This window comes from Triturus cristatus, chromosome 5_2 (genome assembly GCF_964204655.1).
Source record: "Triturus cristatus chromosome 5_2, aTriCri1.1, whole genome shotgun sequence".
Classification (NCBI taxonomy): domain Eukaryota; kingdom Metazoa; phylum Chordata; class Amphibia; order Caudata; family Salamandridae; genus Triturus; species Triturus cristatus.
The window spans coordinates 100543449-100565264 of record NC_140588.1 but is presented as its reverse complement, the minus strand read 5'-3'; the positions used below and the strand labels follow the sequence as shown (position 1 = coordinate 100565264).

The 21816-nt window shown below is 43.9% G+C and overlaps 1 protein-coding gene across 3 annotated transcripts in view; it reads right to left on the bottom strand.

Annotated features, from left to right (window-relative positions):
* CDH20 (cadherin 20) overlaps positions 1–21816 on the bottom strand; it is a 1519872-nt gene that overhangs the window by 111004 nt on the left and 1387052 nt on the right. For all 3 annotated transcript variants that reach the window (XM_085606877.1, XM_085606876.1, XM_085606878.1), the window contains one exon: positions 17238–17532. In XM_085606877.1, the coding sequence (XP_085463003.1) occupies positions 17238–17532 (295 nt within the window). The remainder of the gene's footprint in view (positions 1–17237; positions 17533–21816) is intronic.

Sequence of the window (21816 nt, the reverse complement as noted above, 5' to 3'; positions counted from 1 at the left end):
TTCATCTCTCCTCATTTGTTCCATAGGGGTGTCTTCTGTGATGGCCGTATCTTATCTCATGGCCAGTGATATAGCTTTGTGGCTGATGGCCTGTGCAGCACTAGGGCTTACATACCATCCAGGGCAGGTCCTAGGATTTTTGGGGCTCTGGGCAGAAAGGGAATGTGAGAGGCCCTCCTAATTTGCATATGGCGTGATATCACATTAATGCTAGAAAATTGACTATTAATCATATGGCGTTGTTGAAATGATTTTGCATGAATTAACTTTACTGATGCAATATCAACAGACATATGAATATTTGCACTGATAAAATAAGTTGGAATTTTTTAAAACTATATTAAGTGGAAATACATTATATTATTTCATCTAATTGGTAAATCATTACACTTTAAGATCATATAGACATGCTCACTGGCAAATCTGCCCTGTTAGCCAATATCACTTACATCCCAAGGCTGGGAAGCCCTTCTTTAATTGGCAAACAATACTACATATCCCAGAATGCAAATGATTTTTCACTAAATAAAATGTCACATGAGCACACAGAAAGCATGGAAATGGCACACATAGGCAGATTGAAAACTTTCCCAGGCCTCTCAGACATTCTGTAGCCTTGTGAGGCCAGAAGGGGATGCCCTCATCAGCCTGTGGCAGCCCTGGTCTAGTGCTAAGGGGGCCCAGGGGAATTCACACCTCTCCTGGGCCTCGCTGCAAAATACCATAACTGGGAGGCCCAGGGTTGAAGCCCCCCTCTCCTTGGTAACACAGCCATGGTATACCCCTGCAATGCCCATGGAAGGGGCCTCTCTTGGGCCTCGCAGCAATTGTGTAGTGGTGAGAGGCCCAGGGTAGGGGGCCCCTCCCTTAGGCCTCGCAGCGATTGTGGCCAAGGCAACAAATGAGGCACCCTCATGAGCAGCAGACAGTGTGGCTGCTGTCTCCTCCACCCCGCCCGAATCATCTGTGTGGGGTGTAAATTGTCACCCCCACGCCTCCAATCTTTCTTGCCCTTTGAAGTGCGAGGCAGAGCCACACCTGGCTGCTAATTAGTGCATGGATGGGGGGGGGCACAAGAGGAGCACACAGCAGTGGGCAGAAATGCATGTGAGAAGCATGCTGTGGTCTGTGACCAACTGGTGCGGGGCCCCATGTGGATAAGGTGAAGGTGGGGCCCTGGGCAGCAGCCCACACTGCCCATGCCTAGCCCCGGCCCTGCAACTATACCTCACACAGGATATCTATCTATCTCTCTCTCTCTCTCTCTCTATCCATACATCCATCCATCCGTCCATCTGTCCGTCCATCTATTGTGTAGCACTGCAATGCGCACAGATGCCCACTGCCCTTCATGTGTATTCAGTCAGATAACCACTTTGTTATCATGGCGCCATTAAATGCATTGCTCATACGGTCTCTCATATGCTTGCAAAATACCTCAGAGGATGCGAAATTACATCTTCCTATATCATGGTACATGATGCATTAAATTCAATTTGATGCTCGTGGCAGAATACACTCCTTCTCATGTCTGATATTTACAACAAAAGGAAGGTGCTAATTTGCAGTTACATGACATGTTAGCATTTGTGGGTAAGGGATTTCTTCTAGTTCTAATAATAAAACGTGCTCTAATTCATTTCTCTGATTTTCTTGAAAAGCGACAAGCAATTAGAAATGAAATGAGACAGAGGTTATGGACTTTTGCAGTTTAACACAAATGCTTTTTAATAAGTCCTTGCAAAATGGCAGATAAAATGTCATTTTAGCAGAGTTACGGGCATGTGTACTAGGCCCCTATTTGGAGCTGGGTGTAGCCAGTACATCTAGCCGCCTTTAGACCCCACAACCGCCCCCTAAACGTCAGCCACATACACCATCAGCTGATTTACCCTGAATTCTGCGGCTTGACGCACAAAATATTAAAAAAATAGGGGGATGATGGTGGATATCAGCATGACGTTTCTTCATTCGTTGGACTTGCCGGCCGGCCTACCTGGCAGAACACAGACCAGAAGCCACTATGGAGACACCAGTGCCTCGAGAACCAATGGACGCCTTAGGGTTTCCTCTGAACTGTCATCGATGCAGGTCTGCGTGTGGGGGAAATCATGGACATTCCCAAAGAGGGAGGACCTTCGTAATCCCTTGGGAATTCAGCCCCCGAAATGCATAAGGAAATTTATGGGAACTGTGATTCTGAGTACCAGGGCTTTAAGTGGGCCGGGTCCTGCCGGTGCTCAGGACTGGCAGTTCTTAAAAGCAGGGGCTGAGACTGGTCCCTATCAGGCTCTCCATTTTTGACTTCACCGTCAGGGTGAAAAAAAAAAACTTTAATTCTGCAACTGTACCCCTCTTCACTGCTTTTGATGTAACTCTAAAGAAGCTCGTTTTTTCAGTTTTACATAGCGCAAACTCAGCCGAAGGTATTGGAGCACTTTACACGAGCACCAGTTACATTAAACGAGGATATATCAATTTTTTAATGGTGATCTGACGTTAGTCTCGAACCTGCTTTCTTAGCCTTAGCCTTATGCAACAACTTCGCCTAGGCGAATTAAAGCATTTTCAATAATATATACAAGGCAGTCATAGTTGCTGCTTATTTCTCTTATGCAATTTACAACCATTGACAAAGCCAAAACTCCTGGCTTGTTGTAGGTGTAATTTTACTTGTTGTATTATACATATGGATGTATAGACAGAAGCAGCAAAATACCAGTGAGGAGGCACACTATGCAAAGTACAGATTTTTAACTAAAGTGTTTTAAGCCACACCCTAAATTACACCGCCCCTATGAGAGACCCCCCCAGTTTTTTCATCCCACTTTAAGCCCTGAGCACACCGAGTGTAGGTTCAGCAAGTGTGGGGTCGAAGTCAGACACGTCTAAAAAGAACAAAATATTCGATTTTGGTGACCTTTCAGAATTGGCGAGTCTGAAATTTATTTTGTGAAATGCATTTTTCTGTTATGAAAGCTCAGTTGGTTAATGCGATCACTGTACTGGGGAAGAGTTTTTATGTTGTTATAGTTCTAAAAGGTCCAAGCCTGTAAATATTTTGGGGGCATATGTATCAAGCAAATTTTTACTCGCAAATGCTGCGATTCGCAAAATACAGCGTTTGCGACTAAAAATTCGCAAAACGGTATGTATTAGGCAAATTCCTTTCGCAAATTTAGCGATTTCTTAAGTTAGCGTAAGCATTTAAGAAATCGCAAATAGCGATTTCTTAAATGATATGTAACACTCACCAAAGGATTGAGATTAATCCTTAAGAAATCGCAAATTACCACCAACTACTAGTTGGTGTTAATTTGCAATTTCTTTTACAAATGCATGTTTTGTAATTTTACAAAGTGCCACGTGACGCACATACATGCCCTTAGGGCATGTATGTGCGCCATATACCACACATGCTAATTTCAGGGGTGTATCAGGGTGTCATCTTGACACCCTTGCACCTTTGAAATTATTCTCAAATTGCGATTAGCAAATTGCGATTCGCAATTTGAGAATTACTTCCCATTCATTCCTATGGGTCTCCTGGCCCATAGCAATGAATGGGTAGGGATTCCTTAATTGCGAGTTCGCAATTTGCTAATCGCAATTAAGGAATTTTAAGAAATCGCAAAAGTTTTGCGATTTTTTAAATACATCCCGTTTTGCAATTCTCAAATAGCGATTCTTTAAAAATCGCTATTTGAGAATCGCAAATGGAGATGTTGATACATATGCCCCTAAGTCCTTAGTTTAAAAAATGTATGACACACGATATACGAAAGGTTGCACACAGTATTAAAAGGCTGGGGCAAAACAATTGCCAAAAGGTATGAAGTTACATTCTGGCAATATGCTAACTGTATCTCGTGAAAATCTTTTTTATATGTTTCCATTAAAAGGACAAATTCCAGATTCTATCAATTACAGCATTTACTCATGGCCAGACTAGGAACCAAAACTGGCCCTGACACAAAGCCCGGCCGCCCCCCCCCCCCTCAGGGGGGAGGGGGGTGTCTGCTAGTGGAAAGCACCACTCCCATCTCACCACTGCCGCTTTTTAGGTCCCGCCTGAGACAGCGCTTTAGCGCTTCTCTGGCGATACTTATAGTAAGCGAGTTTTGGAAGTGCAAACAGTGGCTTTTCAGGCCTCCAAATACAGTGCATGTGCGCCGGGCGCGCGCACCATTTGGCAGCCTGAAAAGCACTGCCTGATCACTTTCACGGCCGCTTTGATGTCCTCAGTGAGCCGCGCGGCCACTGAGGACATCAAAGTGCACACCATTTGCCACCCCCTTCCTGCTTGATATTGTCTAGCTAGGTGTTAAAGCGCTGCCTCCTGTGGTTTCTATCTATTTTGTTTCTCCTTCGATCCCTATCTTTCCCTTTCTCAATCTCACCCTCTCCCGGCACCACTGTGCCCGCCCCCACTCCCCCCTCCCACTCCCTCCTCGTCAGCTTCAGTGCGCGCTTGTTTCAATATTATATACTTTCAGTAACGAGCGCTGCATGCCGCCTGTGCTGGTTACTAAAAGCATAGGTCTCGTTTAATTTCTCCACTTCTCTCTACCCGGGACTGCCGCTTCCGAAGCATTTTTTCCTTCCTCCACTGTAAACAAGGTTGTTAATCTTGGCTGGGTGGGAGGGGGTAGACAGTCTTTTGCTTGAAATCAACTGCGGTGACAGAGACTGCTTCCCAGCCCGCTGCAGCCTCTTACAGGCCCCAACTTCTTGCCCCTCCCCTCTTGGCTCGGACTCCTGTCGGGGACTTAATCTTCACTCTCACTTACCTTTTGTGTTTACGTACCTGGCCTTCTCTCCCTCCCCCGCCGTTTGAATCAGGTAAGCTGCATGATTTCAGCCCTGACCCCCAAAGCCAGATGAACTGGTTATTCCCGTTTTATCAATATTCAGTGATCAACAGAAGTTCAATGTTTCAAAATATTGTCTGAAACACGGAGCACGTCTGCATTAACTACTCATTATTTGAATTCAAATACTCCACAGGTAAGGACTACACATTGGCTTAGTGCGCGCGTTCTTGCATCTTTGCTTGCAAGTCTACGCTTTTCTTTGCAGCTAGTAGGGTGCTTTTGGCAGGTAAACAATAAAATATTACCTAAGAAACATCTTTGTTAGAAAGAAAAGGGAGAAGAGAGGAATTATAAACCGCCTAATGTTTGTTGTGCAGTTTGTTACATTTTGACTTGCGTTTTATCGTAGCAGACAGAACGAGAGATGACAAGTTGTTGCTGCGTATCATTTTGCCTCACACGTTCTGACCGTGTATGATTGATCACTTATTTTTCACCCATTTAAAATATGTTTTTGCAAATGGCCCAATCTCACGAGGGGAACTTTCAGTCATCCCTTGTAAATGGCAGCTTCCCATCGGAGAACGCCATGTACAAATCTCTGTGCCAATGAGGGTGAACACATTCTGGCATACCTGGAATCAGGCGCGCAACACCCATTGGACTCACAGGGCTTCAGCCCCCCCCGTCGTGTGTGGCAGCCCGGGATGAGACCGCTTCCCGGGCAGACACAAAGCCGTGCCCGAGCACTTCACAGGTCTTTAAAAGACCATTTGCATGTTAATGAGGCTTCGCTGTTGTTTCACCCCTTCTAAGAGCCCCTGCAGCCGCCTAGATTCAGCCCCCCCACCCCCGAAATCACCGCCACTCTGCCTACTGTTTAAAGATTCAGCCCCCCCCAAAATTTTTGCTTAGCCCCCCCTGAAATTTGGCTGTAGTTGCGCCTCTGCCTGGAATTTAATTCGGATTAAAAAGGAGAAATGAAACTTAAAGCACGTACTCAGTACATACATGCACTCGTCACCGCACAGCTATCTCACAAACATAATAACAGTACAAAGTGGCTCAGAGAGTTAAACATCGCGGCTGACTTGGGATGTTATAGGTGGACCATACTTCTAAGGTGGGTAAATGTTACAGCTTTACAATGTGTAATGGCAACAGTTGCCGTTTCTATTTAAAGCACCTAGAGGTGACAGGAGCGGCGCTTTAAAAAAATGTTTTTCTTCTTAACCTTTGTCTGTTTGGGTGAGCTCCTTTCAGGCATTGGTTTGTCCGGTTGTCCGTTATGTTTCAGGGCCAGCCTAGAGGATTTTGCAGATGATTAGATTACCCAATTTAGACTTTGAATTGGTGATGCACTGGAAAAAGGTTCATGTTCGCATGCCCTTTGCCAAAGCCAGCTTTTACCTGCTTTCTGAACTAATTCTGACAAATCGACATCCCCTACCCATCTTGCACATCAGCCACACTCTCATACTTGCCAAAACACATATTCAGGCGGGAGATCCCGATTTTTAAAGCCAAAAGTTACTTTATGTTTGCTTTCTCCTAACTGAAATTACCTCCTCTTCAATGCACGTTAATGGGGAAATAAATTCTCCCATTTATTTATTCTTTTAATTTTAAATTTACATCTTTCGTGTCTACACATGTTGGCATGCATGCACTGTGTCCTGAGTATTATATTTTCTCTGCATGGCATTGAGAATGAGATGAAACGTGTCCTTGTAATGTCCACATATTTAGTTCAATACCTTAAGACATGATGACATACTTGCCCCCACATATATAGGGCCCGATTCACAGAACTAACTTAAGACAAAATCCTAAACTTACTACCATTTTGGTATTCACAGAAGGCACTTACTCATTTTGGTATTCACAGTAGGCACTTACTCATTTCGGTATTCACAGAAGTTAGGAGTCCTAACTTTAGGACTCCTAAATGCCTTCTGTGAATACCGAAAGTCTTAAAATTAGGATTTTTCTCAGTTTAGGAGTAGTATAGTTAGGACTCCTAACTTTAGGACTCCTAAATGCCTTCTGTGAATACCGAAAGTCTTAAAATTAGGATTTTTCTCAATTTAGTAGTCCTAAGTTTAGGACTCCTAACTTTAGGACTCCTAAATGCCTTCTGTGAATACCGAAAGTCTTAAAATTAGGATTTTTCTCAGTTTAGTAGTAGTATAGTTAGGACTCCTAACTTTAGGACTCCTAAATGCCTTCTGTGAATACCGAAAGTCTTACAATTCGGATTTTTCTCAATTTAGTAGTCCTAAATTTAGATTTAGGACTACTAAATTGAGAAAAATCCTAATTTTAAGACTTTCGGTATTCACAGAAGGCATTTAGGAGTCCTAAAGTTAGGAGTCCTAACTATACTACTACTAAACTGAGAAAAATCCTAATTTTAAGACTTTCGGTATTCACAGAAGGCATTTAGGAGTCCTAAAGTTAGGACTCCTAACTTCTGTGAATACCGAAATGAGTAAGTGCCTTCTGTGAATACCAAAATGAGTAAGTGCCTTCTGTGAATACCGAAATGGTAGTAAGTTTAGGATTTTGTCTTAAGTTAGTTCTGTGAATCGGGCCCATACTGTTTTTAGTTGCAATGTTGATGCACAGGCTCCAAAATGGCTGCATATATTTGTGGCTTTGTACATGAAAACTCTCAAGGTAATGGATACGGTTATTCGTATGAAAGCACATTTTTTTTAATTAGGTATTATTTATGTATGCATTTGTTTAGTTGAATACTGCCATGAAATGTCACCACAGATTGACTAGAATTAAGCCCAATCCCTTATCCATATAGTTGCACACCTTGTGACTAACATGTTTTCATCTGACCAGTGGTGCAGTCGCACACAGAATGTTATAGTACTGTTGACTTGCATCAGCGCACTTGTCTGTTTTGGAATGTATCTATAAATGTTTCCTGAGCATGTATTCTTGAAGTAGACTGCATGACCCAGTGTGTAGTAATTGTATATCTATTCAATCCCTGGCAGCACAGCACCCAGGATAATGTGCTGCTTGGCTAAAAACTCTAACTATCAATTGGCTGAATTCAGCTCGATTGGGCTATCCCTGTGCTTAGAAATATCAAAAACAATCTACAGAAGAATCTACATCGATTCAAATTTTAATTATTATTTTCTTTTGCAAATTCTATCTGCCTTCTTTTTTTTGGGAATTATAAATACATTTTTTTATGGTGGTAATAAAAGTCACCATTATTTTCTCTGTGTCCATATATATAATACAAATAGTGCAAACATGAATACAGTACTATTAACTGTGCAGATTTGTGCAAGAAAAAACATACAATATAACAATATTAAATTTGTCCCCATATCAATATCTCATTAATACAAACCTCACATCCAGTCATAGCATACCACACATTCTCATTCACACGTCACATTCATTGTTTTCCAGCTTAAAAATGGCTTGCTACAGAATGAACTCATGGTGAAGATTCTTCTTTAGTACCATGGTAATGCCGCCAGCTGGAGAATGGAACAGGCCGACGCACGTTTCAGTGGATACCTGTCATTCAATCCACCTTCTTCAGGACCGCTTGCTTTCTTAAAGTTAATGCAGCGGAGGTTGATTAGGGGATCAATTGATATGTGTCAAGATGATTTCCTTGTTTAAATATTGTCTTGCTTCTTCTGAAGCTCTTATATCCCACTCTGCCAGGAGCAACAAGGTCATCCAGTCCTGATTTTATTTGCGTTATGGTATTTATAGTCTTGAGTTCATAACTGGGGAAACAAAACAAGCCCCAAATTACAAAGATACATTCAGGCAGTGCCCTGCCGTTCCCGCCCACTTCGACCACTGATTCAGAGAGATTTAGTAAGGGGCACAAGACCTTAGGAATGCGGTTTATGGCCAGTGCATGTGAGGCATTCAAGCGCGAAGCTGGCATCGGACTTGAAAGCAGCAGACTGCTTTCGCCAGCGCGCTCTCGGCCTCACTTCCTGCATCCCCTCTTACAACAATTAACTTTCGTTATAACTCACACCCCATATGCTCGTTCCCTCCCACCCTTCCTTTGATGTCCGCTTTTCTTGTTGTTTACAAACCACGCCACACACTGCTGCACGCCACACACTGCTGCAAGCCACACACTGCTGCACACCACATACTGCTGCACGCCGCACACTGCTGCACGCCACACACTGCTGCATTACACACTGCTGCATTACACACTGCTGCATTACACACTGCTGCACGCCACACACTGCTGCACGCTGCACACTGCTGCACGCCATACACTGCTGCACGCCTCACACTGCTGCACGCCTCACACTGCTGCACGCCTCACACTGCTGCACGCCGCACACTGCTGCACGCCGCACACTGCTGCACGCCACACACTGCTGCATGCTGCTGCACGCCACACACTGCTGCACGCTGCACACTGCTACATGAAACACTGCTGCACGCCACACACTGCTGCACACCACACACTGCTGCACGCCACACACTGCTGCACGCCACACACTGCTGCACGCCACACACTGCTTCTCGCCGCACAATGCTACATGAAACACTGCTGCACGCCACACACTGCTGCATGGCACACACTGCTGCACGCCGCACACTGCTGCACGCCACACACTGCTGCACACTGCTGCATTACTCACTGCTGCATGCTGCACGACACTGCTGCACGCCGCACACTGCTGCATGCCGCACACTGCTGCACGCCGCACACTGCTGCACGCCGCACACTGCTGCACGCCGCTGCACACCACACAGTGCTGCATGCCTCACACTGCTACACGAAACACTGCTGCACGCCACACACTGCTGCACGCCGCACACTGCTGCACACCGCACACTGCTGCACGCCGCACACTGCTGCACGCCTCACACTGCTGCACGCCTCACACTGCTACACGCCTCACACTGCTGCACGCCACACACTGCCGCACACTGCTGCATGCCGCACACTGCTGCACTCCACACACTGCTTTTATGCGAGTTTATGCTACTGACATTGTAAATGACAATGCCTTTTATTTGTTTTAAAACCAAAACATAAATAAAAGCCATTGTAATTTTACAATGCCAATAGCTCAAACTCTTATAAATGCGAGACCTATTGCATTGCAAATGCTTGTGTTACAGGGGTCTGATATTGCAGCTCCGCTGCAAAACTGGCCCCTGTCCCCCAACCTGGAGCTCCACCGAGGAAACACCAGTGTCCGCTATGGCCAGTCTGGCTCTGCATATTCTGGCCCCCAAGTAGCCTTTAGATTTGTGGAATAACCAATTGCACACATGTACATTTTTTCAGGAGCAGAGACTGCTTGCTTCTACTTTGGCTACCTTTCTCCTATCTCACTACACATTTAAGGAGACTGTTCTACTTCCATTTCAACTTGCAGCATTTCAGCCACTCAGTGATGGTTGTTTTTTTTTTTAAATAAAAAGTATGGGAACTATTTACATGAAATTAAAAAAGCTTGGGAGCGTTGTTCCCCCATTTCTCTGCCCACTTCGATCTCTGCTTGTGATATATATTTCCTTGAGTATATGCAAACCCCTCCCCCTCTGGTAACAGAGCAATGCTTTTAAGTGCCACATTGGGTACAGGCGAGGCATTACCCTGGCGTCCCCTTTTGCCATAAGCTGCTTGTGCAAACCAGTGAAGGAGATCCAGTGAATTACAGGGGGGAGGCTCTTGTCCGCTCCCATGTGGGCCAGAAAGTCCCCACTTGGCAACCCAGGGGATTCAGAGAGCCCAAGAAGGTAAGATGGGGGATATGTCTAGTAGATAAGCTGCCAACTTGGAAGCCTGATGCACTGGGTTTGAATTCTGGTCTTGGCACTTAACCATAAATTGCGTGATCCTGGGCAAATCGCTTAATGTCCCTGTCCTAATAATATAAATTTGTGAAGTACAACTGGAAGTATGTGGAAGGTAAATGTGCATTTGAAAGACTTGGCCCTGATTATGAGTGATACCGAATCCCATGGGGTAAATTCAAGGTGTCCGAAGGTCCCAATAATGACTGAATTCTCTGATTGAATTGATGCCATCACAAGTTAGGCCCCACAGAATGGGGAACAATTATGTGTACCCATTTAGTTTTCAGCTGGAATTCCACAAGGAATTCCTAATTCCCGGGGTTTAATGCAGACATTTCCCATCTGCTCTGACTAGGTGTTAAATGTCTGCAAGGGACCCTTTACACTTCACCGACAGTGGGAGATGGAAGGAAAAATGTATCACCTGGCAGTGGGGAGTTTAAACAGGCCCGGACTGGGAACGCAAACCGGCCCTGGCAATTAAGTTAGACCGGCTGCAGGGGGTGCTGATGGGAAACACTGCTTCTGCTTTTGGTACAGGGGGCCGATATTGCAGCACTTCTGCAAAACTGGCCCCCTATACCAAAAACGTCCCCCACCGGTCCAAAACCGGATCCCACCCTTACAGCGCACTGGTGAAAACGCCCGGTTCCCACTACGACCAGTCTGGTCCTGGCTTTACATGCTTCCTCCATGCCTCGGCTGAGTGCTGGGTTGGGTCCAGTGAGATGGTCAGTTTGCAGAGCAGCTCTTTCCTGAAGCAATTTTACCAGCTAGATGTTCTTGCTGGTTTCATTGGGTCCAATATTCTCTCACCTGGAAAAAACAGGCTCTGGAACACAAGCTGACATACAATCGTGTGTAGCAGAATTCCAAGTTAATTCCACTCTGCACAATTTATAATCAAGACCAAGATATACACAGTAATGTATGGTCTCTCAACTCACCCCATAATACGCAGCACTCAATTGCTCCCCAGCTAAGCTCATCTATATATATAGCAATTAGCAATCCATTCATAAATGAAAGAGCTGGTGGGCAAGGTGTCCATCCTGTCACACCACCTTGCGATGCTGGATGCAGGCAGTGATTTATGCCATGGCAGGATTTTTGTGTGCTACCAGCAGAGATAGGGAATTCTGTAAACCAGTGGATGGTGAAGTAGCACAATTTAGACGCCACCCTTACACGTCACAGAAATGCCCTTATGTACCTACATGTGACACTATATTTACTGTCTTGCCTAATTAGATTAATGTGGGGGACACTTAAACACATTATTGAACTGTATTTACTGTAGAAATTGAAGCTTTATAAATGTGTGCGCTAATGTTTAGTTTAATATGAAGACGTATTCTGCATTCACACTTGCATTCACACTTTAAGTCATCTTTGCTTTTATTCTGAGAGTTACATTTGAACGTGTAATCATGTATGCTTTTACCCAAGTTTACAACTGTTCTTGAGTTACATGCGCACAAGTCTAACCGTGTATTTGAAGTGCACATTTAAATGTTTAGTTAAAGTTAGCCTTACTACAGACCTTAACTAAAGAATAGTTTACTTTGTCAGTTTGTTCTTTTCCTTTGCAGGTGCATTCTCAATGTTTAATTTGCTTCAGAAAAGGAGTATTGTTGTCTGTACTAGTTTCTTGATAGTAAGGCCTAAGAAGAGGCATCTTGTCAAGAATTGTGAAGACCTAATGAGCAGATGAAGCCTCCTATTCATTGCGTATCAGCGTATCAGTAACGGAGAATGTTCAAGGTTGCAGTAACTGTCCATGTTCTGTGAGATGGGAAAGAATTGTAATTTTGCAAATGCCTACCATGAGAAGTGAAATGATTGGTTCCTGGTGGGGTGGGAGGAGATATGATTGTTGTTGAAGTTATATTGGTTTTATTATTTTTCACACTGTTAGAAGTTAGAGCAGATTCCCCTAGCCTTGGAGGGGTACAGACATCTCTGCTTCCTTTATTTTTGCAAGTGAGAGCTTCTTGCTGAACAGTTATTCCAATTCTGGGAGACTTCTACTGGAGTCTTTACTATGCTGACACCTTCTTGCACTTCCGAATTTCCTTGAGATCCTATTCTATGGACCATCCTTATTCTAAACTTAGAGCCTCGATTAGATGACTTTAGAACTTACTGATGTTTAGGAGAGAGAATCAAAGTTTCTTCAAAGAACGCTTATTCCTATTTCTCAGCTTTATTATTGCTGTGGCTGAGATTATTTCAAATCTTATTCTACTGGGACTGAACTATTTCAATTTGCCAGCTGTAATTCTGTATCTTTTTAATATTCTCTTGATATGTATATATACTGGACTGATTATTAACTAGCAATAACATTACTTACCTTCAATTACAGATTCCTGGTCCGTATTGTGGGGTCAAATGGGCTTCACAAAAGTTTAATGTTTTTTTATTGCTAACTGCCTTTGTGTTTCAGTCAAGCTAAGAAGATCCATAAGTTGAGAGACTATAAATCATGCATCTGCGTACTCTCAAAGGAGCCAGCACCTCTGCCCCTATCCTGGAAATGGTGGGATGGAGTCGAGAAAATTTCTCCTTTTTAGGTCTCGCCTGACCCAGCTCATGCGCTGGTCTGGCAAGACTTATTGAGAGGGCTCCAAAAAGTGCTACCAGGCCAGCCTAGAGCAACAGTGCATGTGCGTGGGCGCGCGCCGGCTTTACCGCGATTACTTTCACTTTCACGGCCGCTTTGAAGTTTGATCGTGATCGCGATCACTTTAACTTTAGCTGCCGCACGGCCGCTTTGCATAGCCAATAGGTCTCGCTTTTGGGACCTTATAAGTATTTAGTTATGCAACTGTTGGCTAAACACTTATAAGGTCCCAAAGGCGAGACCTATTGGCTATGCCAATGCTTGTTTTCTGTTAGGTTGTATTTGATAGATATTCTACATTCTTCATTTTCAGACTGGCGGATAAGTTTTATCCCCTGTTTTAATACAGTTTTCTGTTATTCAGCTAGTTTGTAAGAGAGTTATCAGGTTTTTCTGTAGACGGGATTTGCTACAGTTTTTTATTCACTATGGGCTTTCTCAAAATGCAAGGGCAACATACTGTATTGGAGAGTCTCGCCATATCGTTCCAGTAGCCTAATGCCTGTTCTGAAAAGTAAAAAGAACTTGTCAATCCTGTAAATGGTTAAAGCAAACAACTCTACTTTGTCCAGCCACTGAAAAATTCTGGAGATTCTGGAGACTGGAGAGGAGGGTGGGCATATCAGAATGAGTGCTGGGCATCTAAGGGTGCAATAGAGTAGCCAGAAAAATTAAATACCCCCAACCTAGAACTATACGACTGTCATTGAGTGAGCAAGTGAAGTGTGTGATCCCAACCTTTCCAAGGAAGGTTGCCAATAATTATATCCCTAAGGAAATGTTTCCTTCCTTCCTTCTTTCTTTGCCCTCCTTTCCATTTTTTTTCCTTCTTCTGATTTTTTTCCCTACATCTCAACCCTCCATATCTCTTGCCTACATTTTCCTTCCATCTTTCTTTCCTTTTTGCACCCTTTACTCCCTTCTATTGTGCTATCACTCAATTTGCCTCACTTTGTTTATAATTTTAATTGTTCATCTTTATCTCTGAAACCATGTTTGGTTCTTTTGTCACACACTGGCACACACCTGTCTCATGCAATCTTCTTTCTGTTATTAAGTAGGTTCTGCTTCTGTCTTGCAACCTGAGAGTCTTAGTTCAAAAATAATAAGAGCCCAAGAAACCAATGCATCCTGTCTAGTGACACCCCTGCTGAAGCTGGTATTGTGGGTGCTTCACTACACATCTGTAATGGTGCGCCACATGAGTGCAAAAAGCTGAACATGGCCACCTCACAACTCTGAGATCGTCTTGAAGACAATGGTTGGATAGTTGTGGACACTGGGGGGCTATTTTCATGAGAGCCCTGCATCACTTTTCCACCACATAAAGTGGAACAGGCATTATGCAGGGCTCTCAATTCGATTTATGAAGCCACGCAAAGCCACCCTGCATGACTCTGAGTGCCCTCATAAATCTTGACTAGGGCAACCCAGCGCAAATCGCTGCATCGCCTTACTCTGCTCCTGGGAGGTTTCCCATGGGTGTTGCAGTGGGTTTTCCACGCAACACCCATGGATTTTGATGCTGCCCCAAATTGACAAAATCATGTACAGCTGGAGAAGCGCCAACTCCTTATGCCTCCTAAGGTGAGGCGTAATGAGGAGAAATATCATTATTTCTCCTTGTTATTTTCTCTTTTCATGTGTACTGCATTAGGCAGCACATATGGAAAGAGGAAAAAGCTTCCTAAGATTGTTGTTGTGCCTTCCCTTCCTGCAGAAAAACAATCCTGCATGCATGAAGGCACCCTTGCACCATGATGCTAGGGTGCCTAATGTCTGACTTAGGCTGCCATAACGGCACCTGTGCAGGGAGAAAGTACAGGAATGTACCATATTGCAGAAATACGGTGCATTCCTACCATTTCACTTTGGCATAGGGCAGCACAGTAAGGTGCATTGCTGCGCTGCTACATGTCACAATCCATTGAGGGCCTGGGCTCTTCTGGAAGTAATAAGAAACTTCATCCCATTCTGACCTCGTTCCATGTTCTGAAGTTACATGGAATGCTAAAAGGTCTCTCAGTGAGTGAATGTTTAGGTGATCGAACAACTGATATTGGGGCATATGTATCAAATACCGTATTTGCGATTCTCAAATAGCGATTTTTAGGCAATCGCTATTTGAGTATCGCAAATGGGATGTAACAAATAGTTCGCAAATGTTTTGTGATTCCTTGGCATTCCTTAATTGTGATTAGAAAATTGCTAATCGCAATTAAGGAATACCTTCCCATTCATTCCTATGGGCTAGGAGGCCGATAGGAATGAATGGGAAGACATTCTCAATTTGCGATTCGGAATTTGAGAATCGCAAAATGAGAATGCAATTTCAAGGGGGCCAGGGTGTCAAAAGGATACCCTGTTGCACCCCTGAAATATGTATGTGTGCACATGTGGCGCACATATATGCCCTAAGGGCATGTCTGTGCGTCACATGCCACTTTGAAAAATGCTAAAAAGTGCATTTTTCAAAGAAATCGCAAATTACTACCAACTTGAAGTTGTTGGTAATTTGCTATTCCTTACGGACAAATTGCACTTTTGCTGTGCTTCATACATTGCATTTGAGGAATCGCAATTTGCGATCCTTAAATGGAATCGCAAAATAGAGAATCGCAAATTTGCGATGCTCTAATTTGCGATGCCCTTTTGGGATGATACATCCCAAAAGGCCTTTTCCCGTTCGCAAACGGGCCGATTCTGAGAATCGGCTTGTTGCGAACGGGAAAAGGGCTTGATACATATGCCCCTTAGCGAGCACTAGGTGAGTGGATGAGTGTGTGCCTATTGTGTGGAAGTGATGATTCAGAAATTATCTGATATAACGAGGACAAAAACATCAGGCATGTCATAAACATTCTCAATCAGTACAGATATTTAGAAGAAACGTTGTTCACCTACTGACTGAGCCTAATTTTGCATTATTACCATGAGAAACATTGTAAAACAAGGACTGCAAGATTTATAACGAAGGCAAGTTATGATTCTCTCAATCGTTAAGCAATCCATAATACTGTTAGGTCTAGTCACAAAGGTATTTTCTGCCTTGGAGAAAAGATTATGGCCAAAAATTCCTAATTTTTGTCTGCTGGGAATTCACAAAGGGATCCCTGGTGGGAGTAAATTAATTTTAATATAAACAAAGAGGGGGACCCAGGAGCTAATAAAGGTCCAGTATCCATGCTCCATATGCCAATATCAAAACCAAAGGGGGGATACTGTTCCTATTGCATGGTGCAAATAGTCACCATTGCATCAAGGTGCAAAAAGTCACCTATTGATTAAAAAGGAAAATTGAAAGAAGAACAGGAAAAGGAAAGAAATCCTAGGTAAGAGGGACCCACCAGTGAAGTGAAAGGACACATGTAGGTCCCTCTTACCTAGGATTTCTTTTGATGCAATGGTGACTATTTGCACCATGCAATAGGAACAGTATCCCCCCTTTGGTTTTGGTTTTAGTAAATTAATTTTACCACAGGTCTGGGGAAATAAGCAATAGAAAGTCGCGTAACAGGGGAAGGAAATGAGCATTACAAGACATGGAATTTTTGGGAACACCACAAACGTACGTTTGCGGGAATTCACAAACCTCGATCAAACCACATTCCACCCTTTTAAAATGTCGGCAATTTACTCAGGTCAAGAGATGAAATAACTCTTCATTGAGGATGGGAAAGGTAATCGACCACCGCGATATTAGCAGAAAACATGTTTTGCCAGTGGGAAAAACATGTGTTTGCATTACTAGTCCTGGAAACCTGTGCCATGAGCACTTTTTCAGGCATACTACTAAGAATATTTCGGAGAAAAAATTAAAGTATGTTTAGGCAGAGATGTACAACACTGCCCCTACTTTTATGTCTTTCTTCCTGTATTCTGAGGGTACAAGTCCTATCACATTGTCTGTTGATCTTTCTGTTGGATTTGCCAAAGAAAAAATAAAATAAAAATAGAAACCTTACCCACTGGAGACATTTCGGGCACTGAGGCAACGTAAGGCCCATCGAGGAACTTGGGTTCGTTGTCATTGATGTCCTGAATTTTGATAATAAATTCGGATTCGGGCTCTAGTGGTCTGCTGGACTCCCGGTCAAGCGCTTGGGCCCTCAGCGTGTACTGGGAGCGCTCCTCCCGGTCCAGCCTCTGTATGGCGTGAATATCACCAGTGATGTAATCGATTGTGAACATGGTACCAGCACCTTCTCCAGACAGGATATATTTGATTGATCCATCTCCTTTGTCCATATCTGAATGAAGCTGTCAATCAATAATATAATTACATGAGTATGTTGGCAAGAAATGAAAACATGAATTTCTAAGAACAGAATGCGTTTATCCCTGATAATCCAGAGAAACTTTACTGTAAATCCATATACTTTTAAAGAAACAATTTACTTAAATGTTTCCTATTATTGAACCACTTTGCGGCATACATACGTATGCAGTTCTTATGCATCAAAATACAAATATCCTAGCCGTTTGGGGCTCTGATACACAAGTGCCGTGGACATGCAATGTGTATTTTTGGACGTTTTATGGTCTCAGAGCTACTTTTGTGTTACTGATGCGGGTGCAAGCACATAAAAACAAGGTACACAAACTGTGTGCCACCTTGGATTTATAGCAGATTTAGGGGCATATTTATTAATGTATCACACAGTGCAGCAAGTCACCTTTCTGAGCTGCATGATCGGGAAAGGGCAGGAATACACTGTACTTAACAATATAGAGCTCATTCCTGCCCTTTCCCAACGCTGGCGCACAGTGTGCTGCCTAGCGCCAGTGCAGGCCCCCTTGCACCTTGGTACACCTTGGTGCAAGGGGCCTGAGTTGTAAGCAGGATTGTTTTTGTGCAGGAAGGCATACCTCAACTGGGGAGGCGATGCCTTTTGACGCATTTCCATGTCCAACCAGTAATGGTAAATCTGGGAATGCGCCAAAATCCATGGGTGGATGCGTGGGAATACCCACAGTCCACTCATGGAACGTCGCTGGTGGAGAGTAATGCAAGGCAGCAATTTGCACTGCGTTGCATTACTCGATTTATCAAGCCACTTAGGGCCACACAAGGTGGCCTTACGTGACTTGATAAATCATACTTAAATTTTGTGTCGCCCTTGCACCCCCTTGCATGGTGCAAGGGTGATGCAAAGCCTACATAAATATGCCCTAAAGTGCTCCCAGGTGTGCCTCTTAGGAAGCTGACCTATGGGTACCAGAGCCAACCAGGCATCCCTCCACAGGCAGGTGCAGTCAGTCATATGCCGCACCAACCTCTGGGGGACTCTTGCCCACCTCCCTAAAGTCATCCCAGTTGGACACTCACAGAGAAAGACAGAGAAGTCGTTTAAGGGTGCACCCACGATAGGTTGGGACCAAGCCTCATGTATTGTTATATGGTTGCAGGGGCAGTATATCGTAAAATGGCGTACAGTCCGCTTGATTGCCTGGGCACCCTGATTGGTAGATCATGCTACATATAAAAAAAAACTGGGGCTAGAACAGCATTACAAATTGGCCCGTTAGTTGAAAGCCTTGATTGAAATGCTTTTATATCAGGGGCAAATGTCCCCCGCAGTCGGGTGCAGTGTGTGACTGAAGGTACCTTAGGGGGAGATGACCCAGGCCGCCTCTCAGTTGCCACTTTAAGGGCGTGCTCAAACTGTCCATCATTTCTTACACGCTTTACATTAATTATGCCTCCTGAGAGTCTGTGTGCCCCTGCGCCTATGTCTGCGATATTGTGCAGGCTTTGGGCAAAGGCGCGCCCTCGTTTGCACAGGGCTACATTTTCATGCATAGGAGGGAATGCCTCCATGAGATGAGGAGGGTGTAAATGAGCGCCTCCATCACCAGGATAACAGAGGGAGCTATACAACGGTCTGTGGTCCCTTCTGTAATCCTAAGTGCCAGGGGCACAAAGAACAGGTGAAGAAAACAATTGTTGGACTCCAACACGCCTGCAAAACGAACATCAGTGATACAGCCCCTGAATAGATTATGTGAAAAATAGGTTCACCTGCTGCTGAAAAAATATCATATTATGACCCGCTATTGTATTGTAGCTCATCTTTAGTTTACCAACTCAGTGTACGGTGTTTATTGGCGAAGGTAACTGCCATCTCAATAAACAAGTGAAACCAGCCGACTCGAGCCCTTTTTACATGGTTTATGGTGGTGTTGACTGGTCTGAATAAAAGTAAAGATACAGGGGCATATGTGTCAAACGATTTTGTATTCGCAAACGCTGCGATTCACAAAAAAACAGCGTTTGCGAATACAAAATCGCAAAATGAGATGTATGAGGCATTTTTGCATCGCATTATTAAGAAATCGCTAATTTTGCGATTCCTTAATTTTGCGTAAGCATTTAAGGAATCTCAAATTGCGATTCCTTAAATGCTATGTAAGACGCACCCAAGTTGTGCGAATTCTCCTTTTTGCGATTTCCTTGCAACATGCCCTTTTTGGCATTTTTCAAAGTGCCATGTGGAGCACATACATACCCTTAGGGCATGTATGTGTGCCATATGTGCACACATGCTCTTTTCAGGGGTGCATCAGGGTGTCATCATGACACCCTTGCACCTTTGAAATTATTCTCAATTTGCGATTAGCAGATTGCAATTCGCAATTAGAGAATGACTTCCCGTTCATTCCTATAGGCTTACTGGCTCATAGGAATGAATGGGAAGGTATTCCTTAATTGCGATTTCGCAATTTGCTAATCGCAATTAAGGAATATTAAGAATTCGCAAAATATGTGCGAATTTTTAAATACATCCCGTTTTGCAATTCTCAAATAGCGATTCTCAAAAAAACGCTATTTGAGAATCGCAAATGGAGATTTTGATACATATGCCCCATAGAGACAGAATGGGTAAAGGGGTCCTGTTTAAGATCACCGAGGTCCTCATTCAACAGGCTGTGGTAATATTGATTCAGAGCTAAATGGATGTTTGATCCCAATTCTGGATTTGAAAATGTGCAGGAATTATCACACCCCAAGGGGTTTGCCTCCACACGGTTTTCACCAGGTAATACCTTACAAAATGTGTGCTGAAACAAATACAACATATCAAGATTCTCACCTTGAAATGAGGAGAAGATACATGAACACCCTGTCATCTCTGTTACACTATATACTATTTGGAACGAAGCACCCAGTAAACACCGCACCGCATAGTATCTGTCTGTACCAGGGGCTGAACAAGCAAGCTAAACTGACCTGGCTCTATCCCAGAGCATAAGCATTTCTAATGTATCATGGTTTTGTATTCAGCACTTATGGTGGCAGTGCACATGTATCTCAGCGCCAGGATGCCCGTAGGGTTACAGCGCACTTTACATGTTTTAATAACAATGACGCATTTTGTAAGTCAGGCCTAAGAAGCGTAATCATTTGTAGAACCTTCCAGAGGTTGGCCTTAGTGCTTCAGAGCAAGATCCTATAACCTGTGCTCTCTGAACTACACAGGATAAACTGAAGTACATCGTGCGAATGAAGCAGGAAGTGAAAACATACTAGGGTGGCTAGGCAAATGCATTCTCCAAATACTTAAAACGAATAGTTTTATTGCAGTTATGGTGTGGACATTCGAATAATCTTACATCTGGAGTGACCACATCAGCTGCTGCACAGTGACGCACACACGCATTTCTTTGCTTCCAGACACAGGGACATAACCTCCAAATAGCCTGGGAGGGATGGGGAATATGAGGACTGTGATTGCAGAGCTGGATGGATGAGGGACAGACATGATGTGAGCCACTGCAGCATGTTAACAAGGACTACTCACCACAGTGGGAACCGGAAGGGGAGCCAGGTGGGTGGGGTGTGAGGATGAGCTCATTAAAATCATATATTCCTTACTGATAATGGCATAACTCCTAGTCCTACTCCCTTGCCTTCCTTCTTAACACGTGAGGCCCTCCGCCTCCCCCCAGACCCACTCCCAGTCTATAAAAATAATGCCCACCCCCACCACCTCCTGTACGTAAACAAGCTGAGCCTAGAACTCAGTTGGACCACACTGGGAGGGCGGGAGGGCCCTAGAAGGAAGGCGAGGGAGTAGGACTAGGAGTAATGCCATTATCAGTGAGTAATGGACACATTACCTCCCATCCCTCCCTCGCCTTCCTTCTTAACACATGAGGACATAGCAAGCAAAAACAAAGGAGGACAACTGAGTGAAAAAGAACACCAATTTAATAACGTGACAAATCACAATACAAAAACCCTCTACACCTTTATAGAGGACAAGACTATGTAGCCCAGGACATTATTCAAATGTTCCAGACCAGCAATCTGATAGTGGCGGACAAAAGTTGATGGGGAAGACCAGGTCGCAGCCCTACAGATCTTCACCACCGAAATACCCTGCAATTTAGCCACTGTAGCTGCCATACTGTGAGTAGAACGCCCCTGCAACCCCACAGGAGGATACACACCCTTCACCTCATAAGCCAAAAGGACCATGGACCGAATTCAAAAACTCAAAGTAGCTGTGGACTGATTCTCAGCTTTCTTAGCAGAACCAA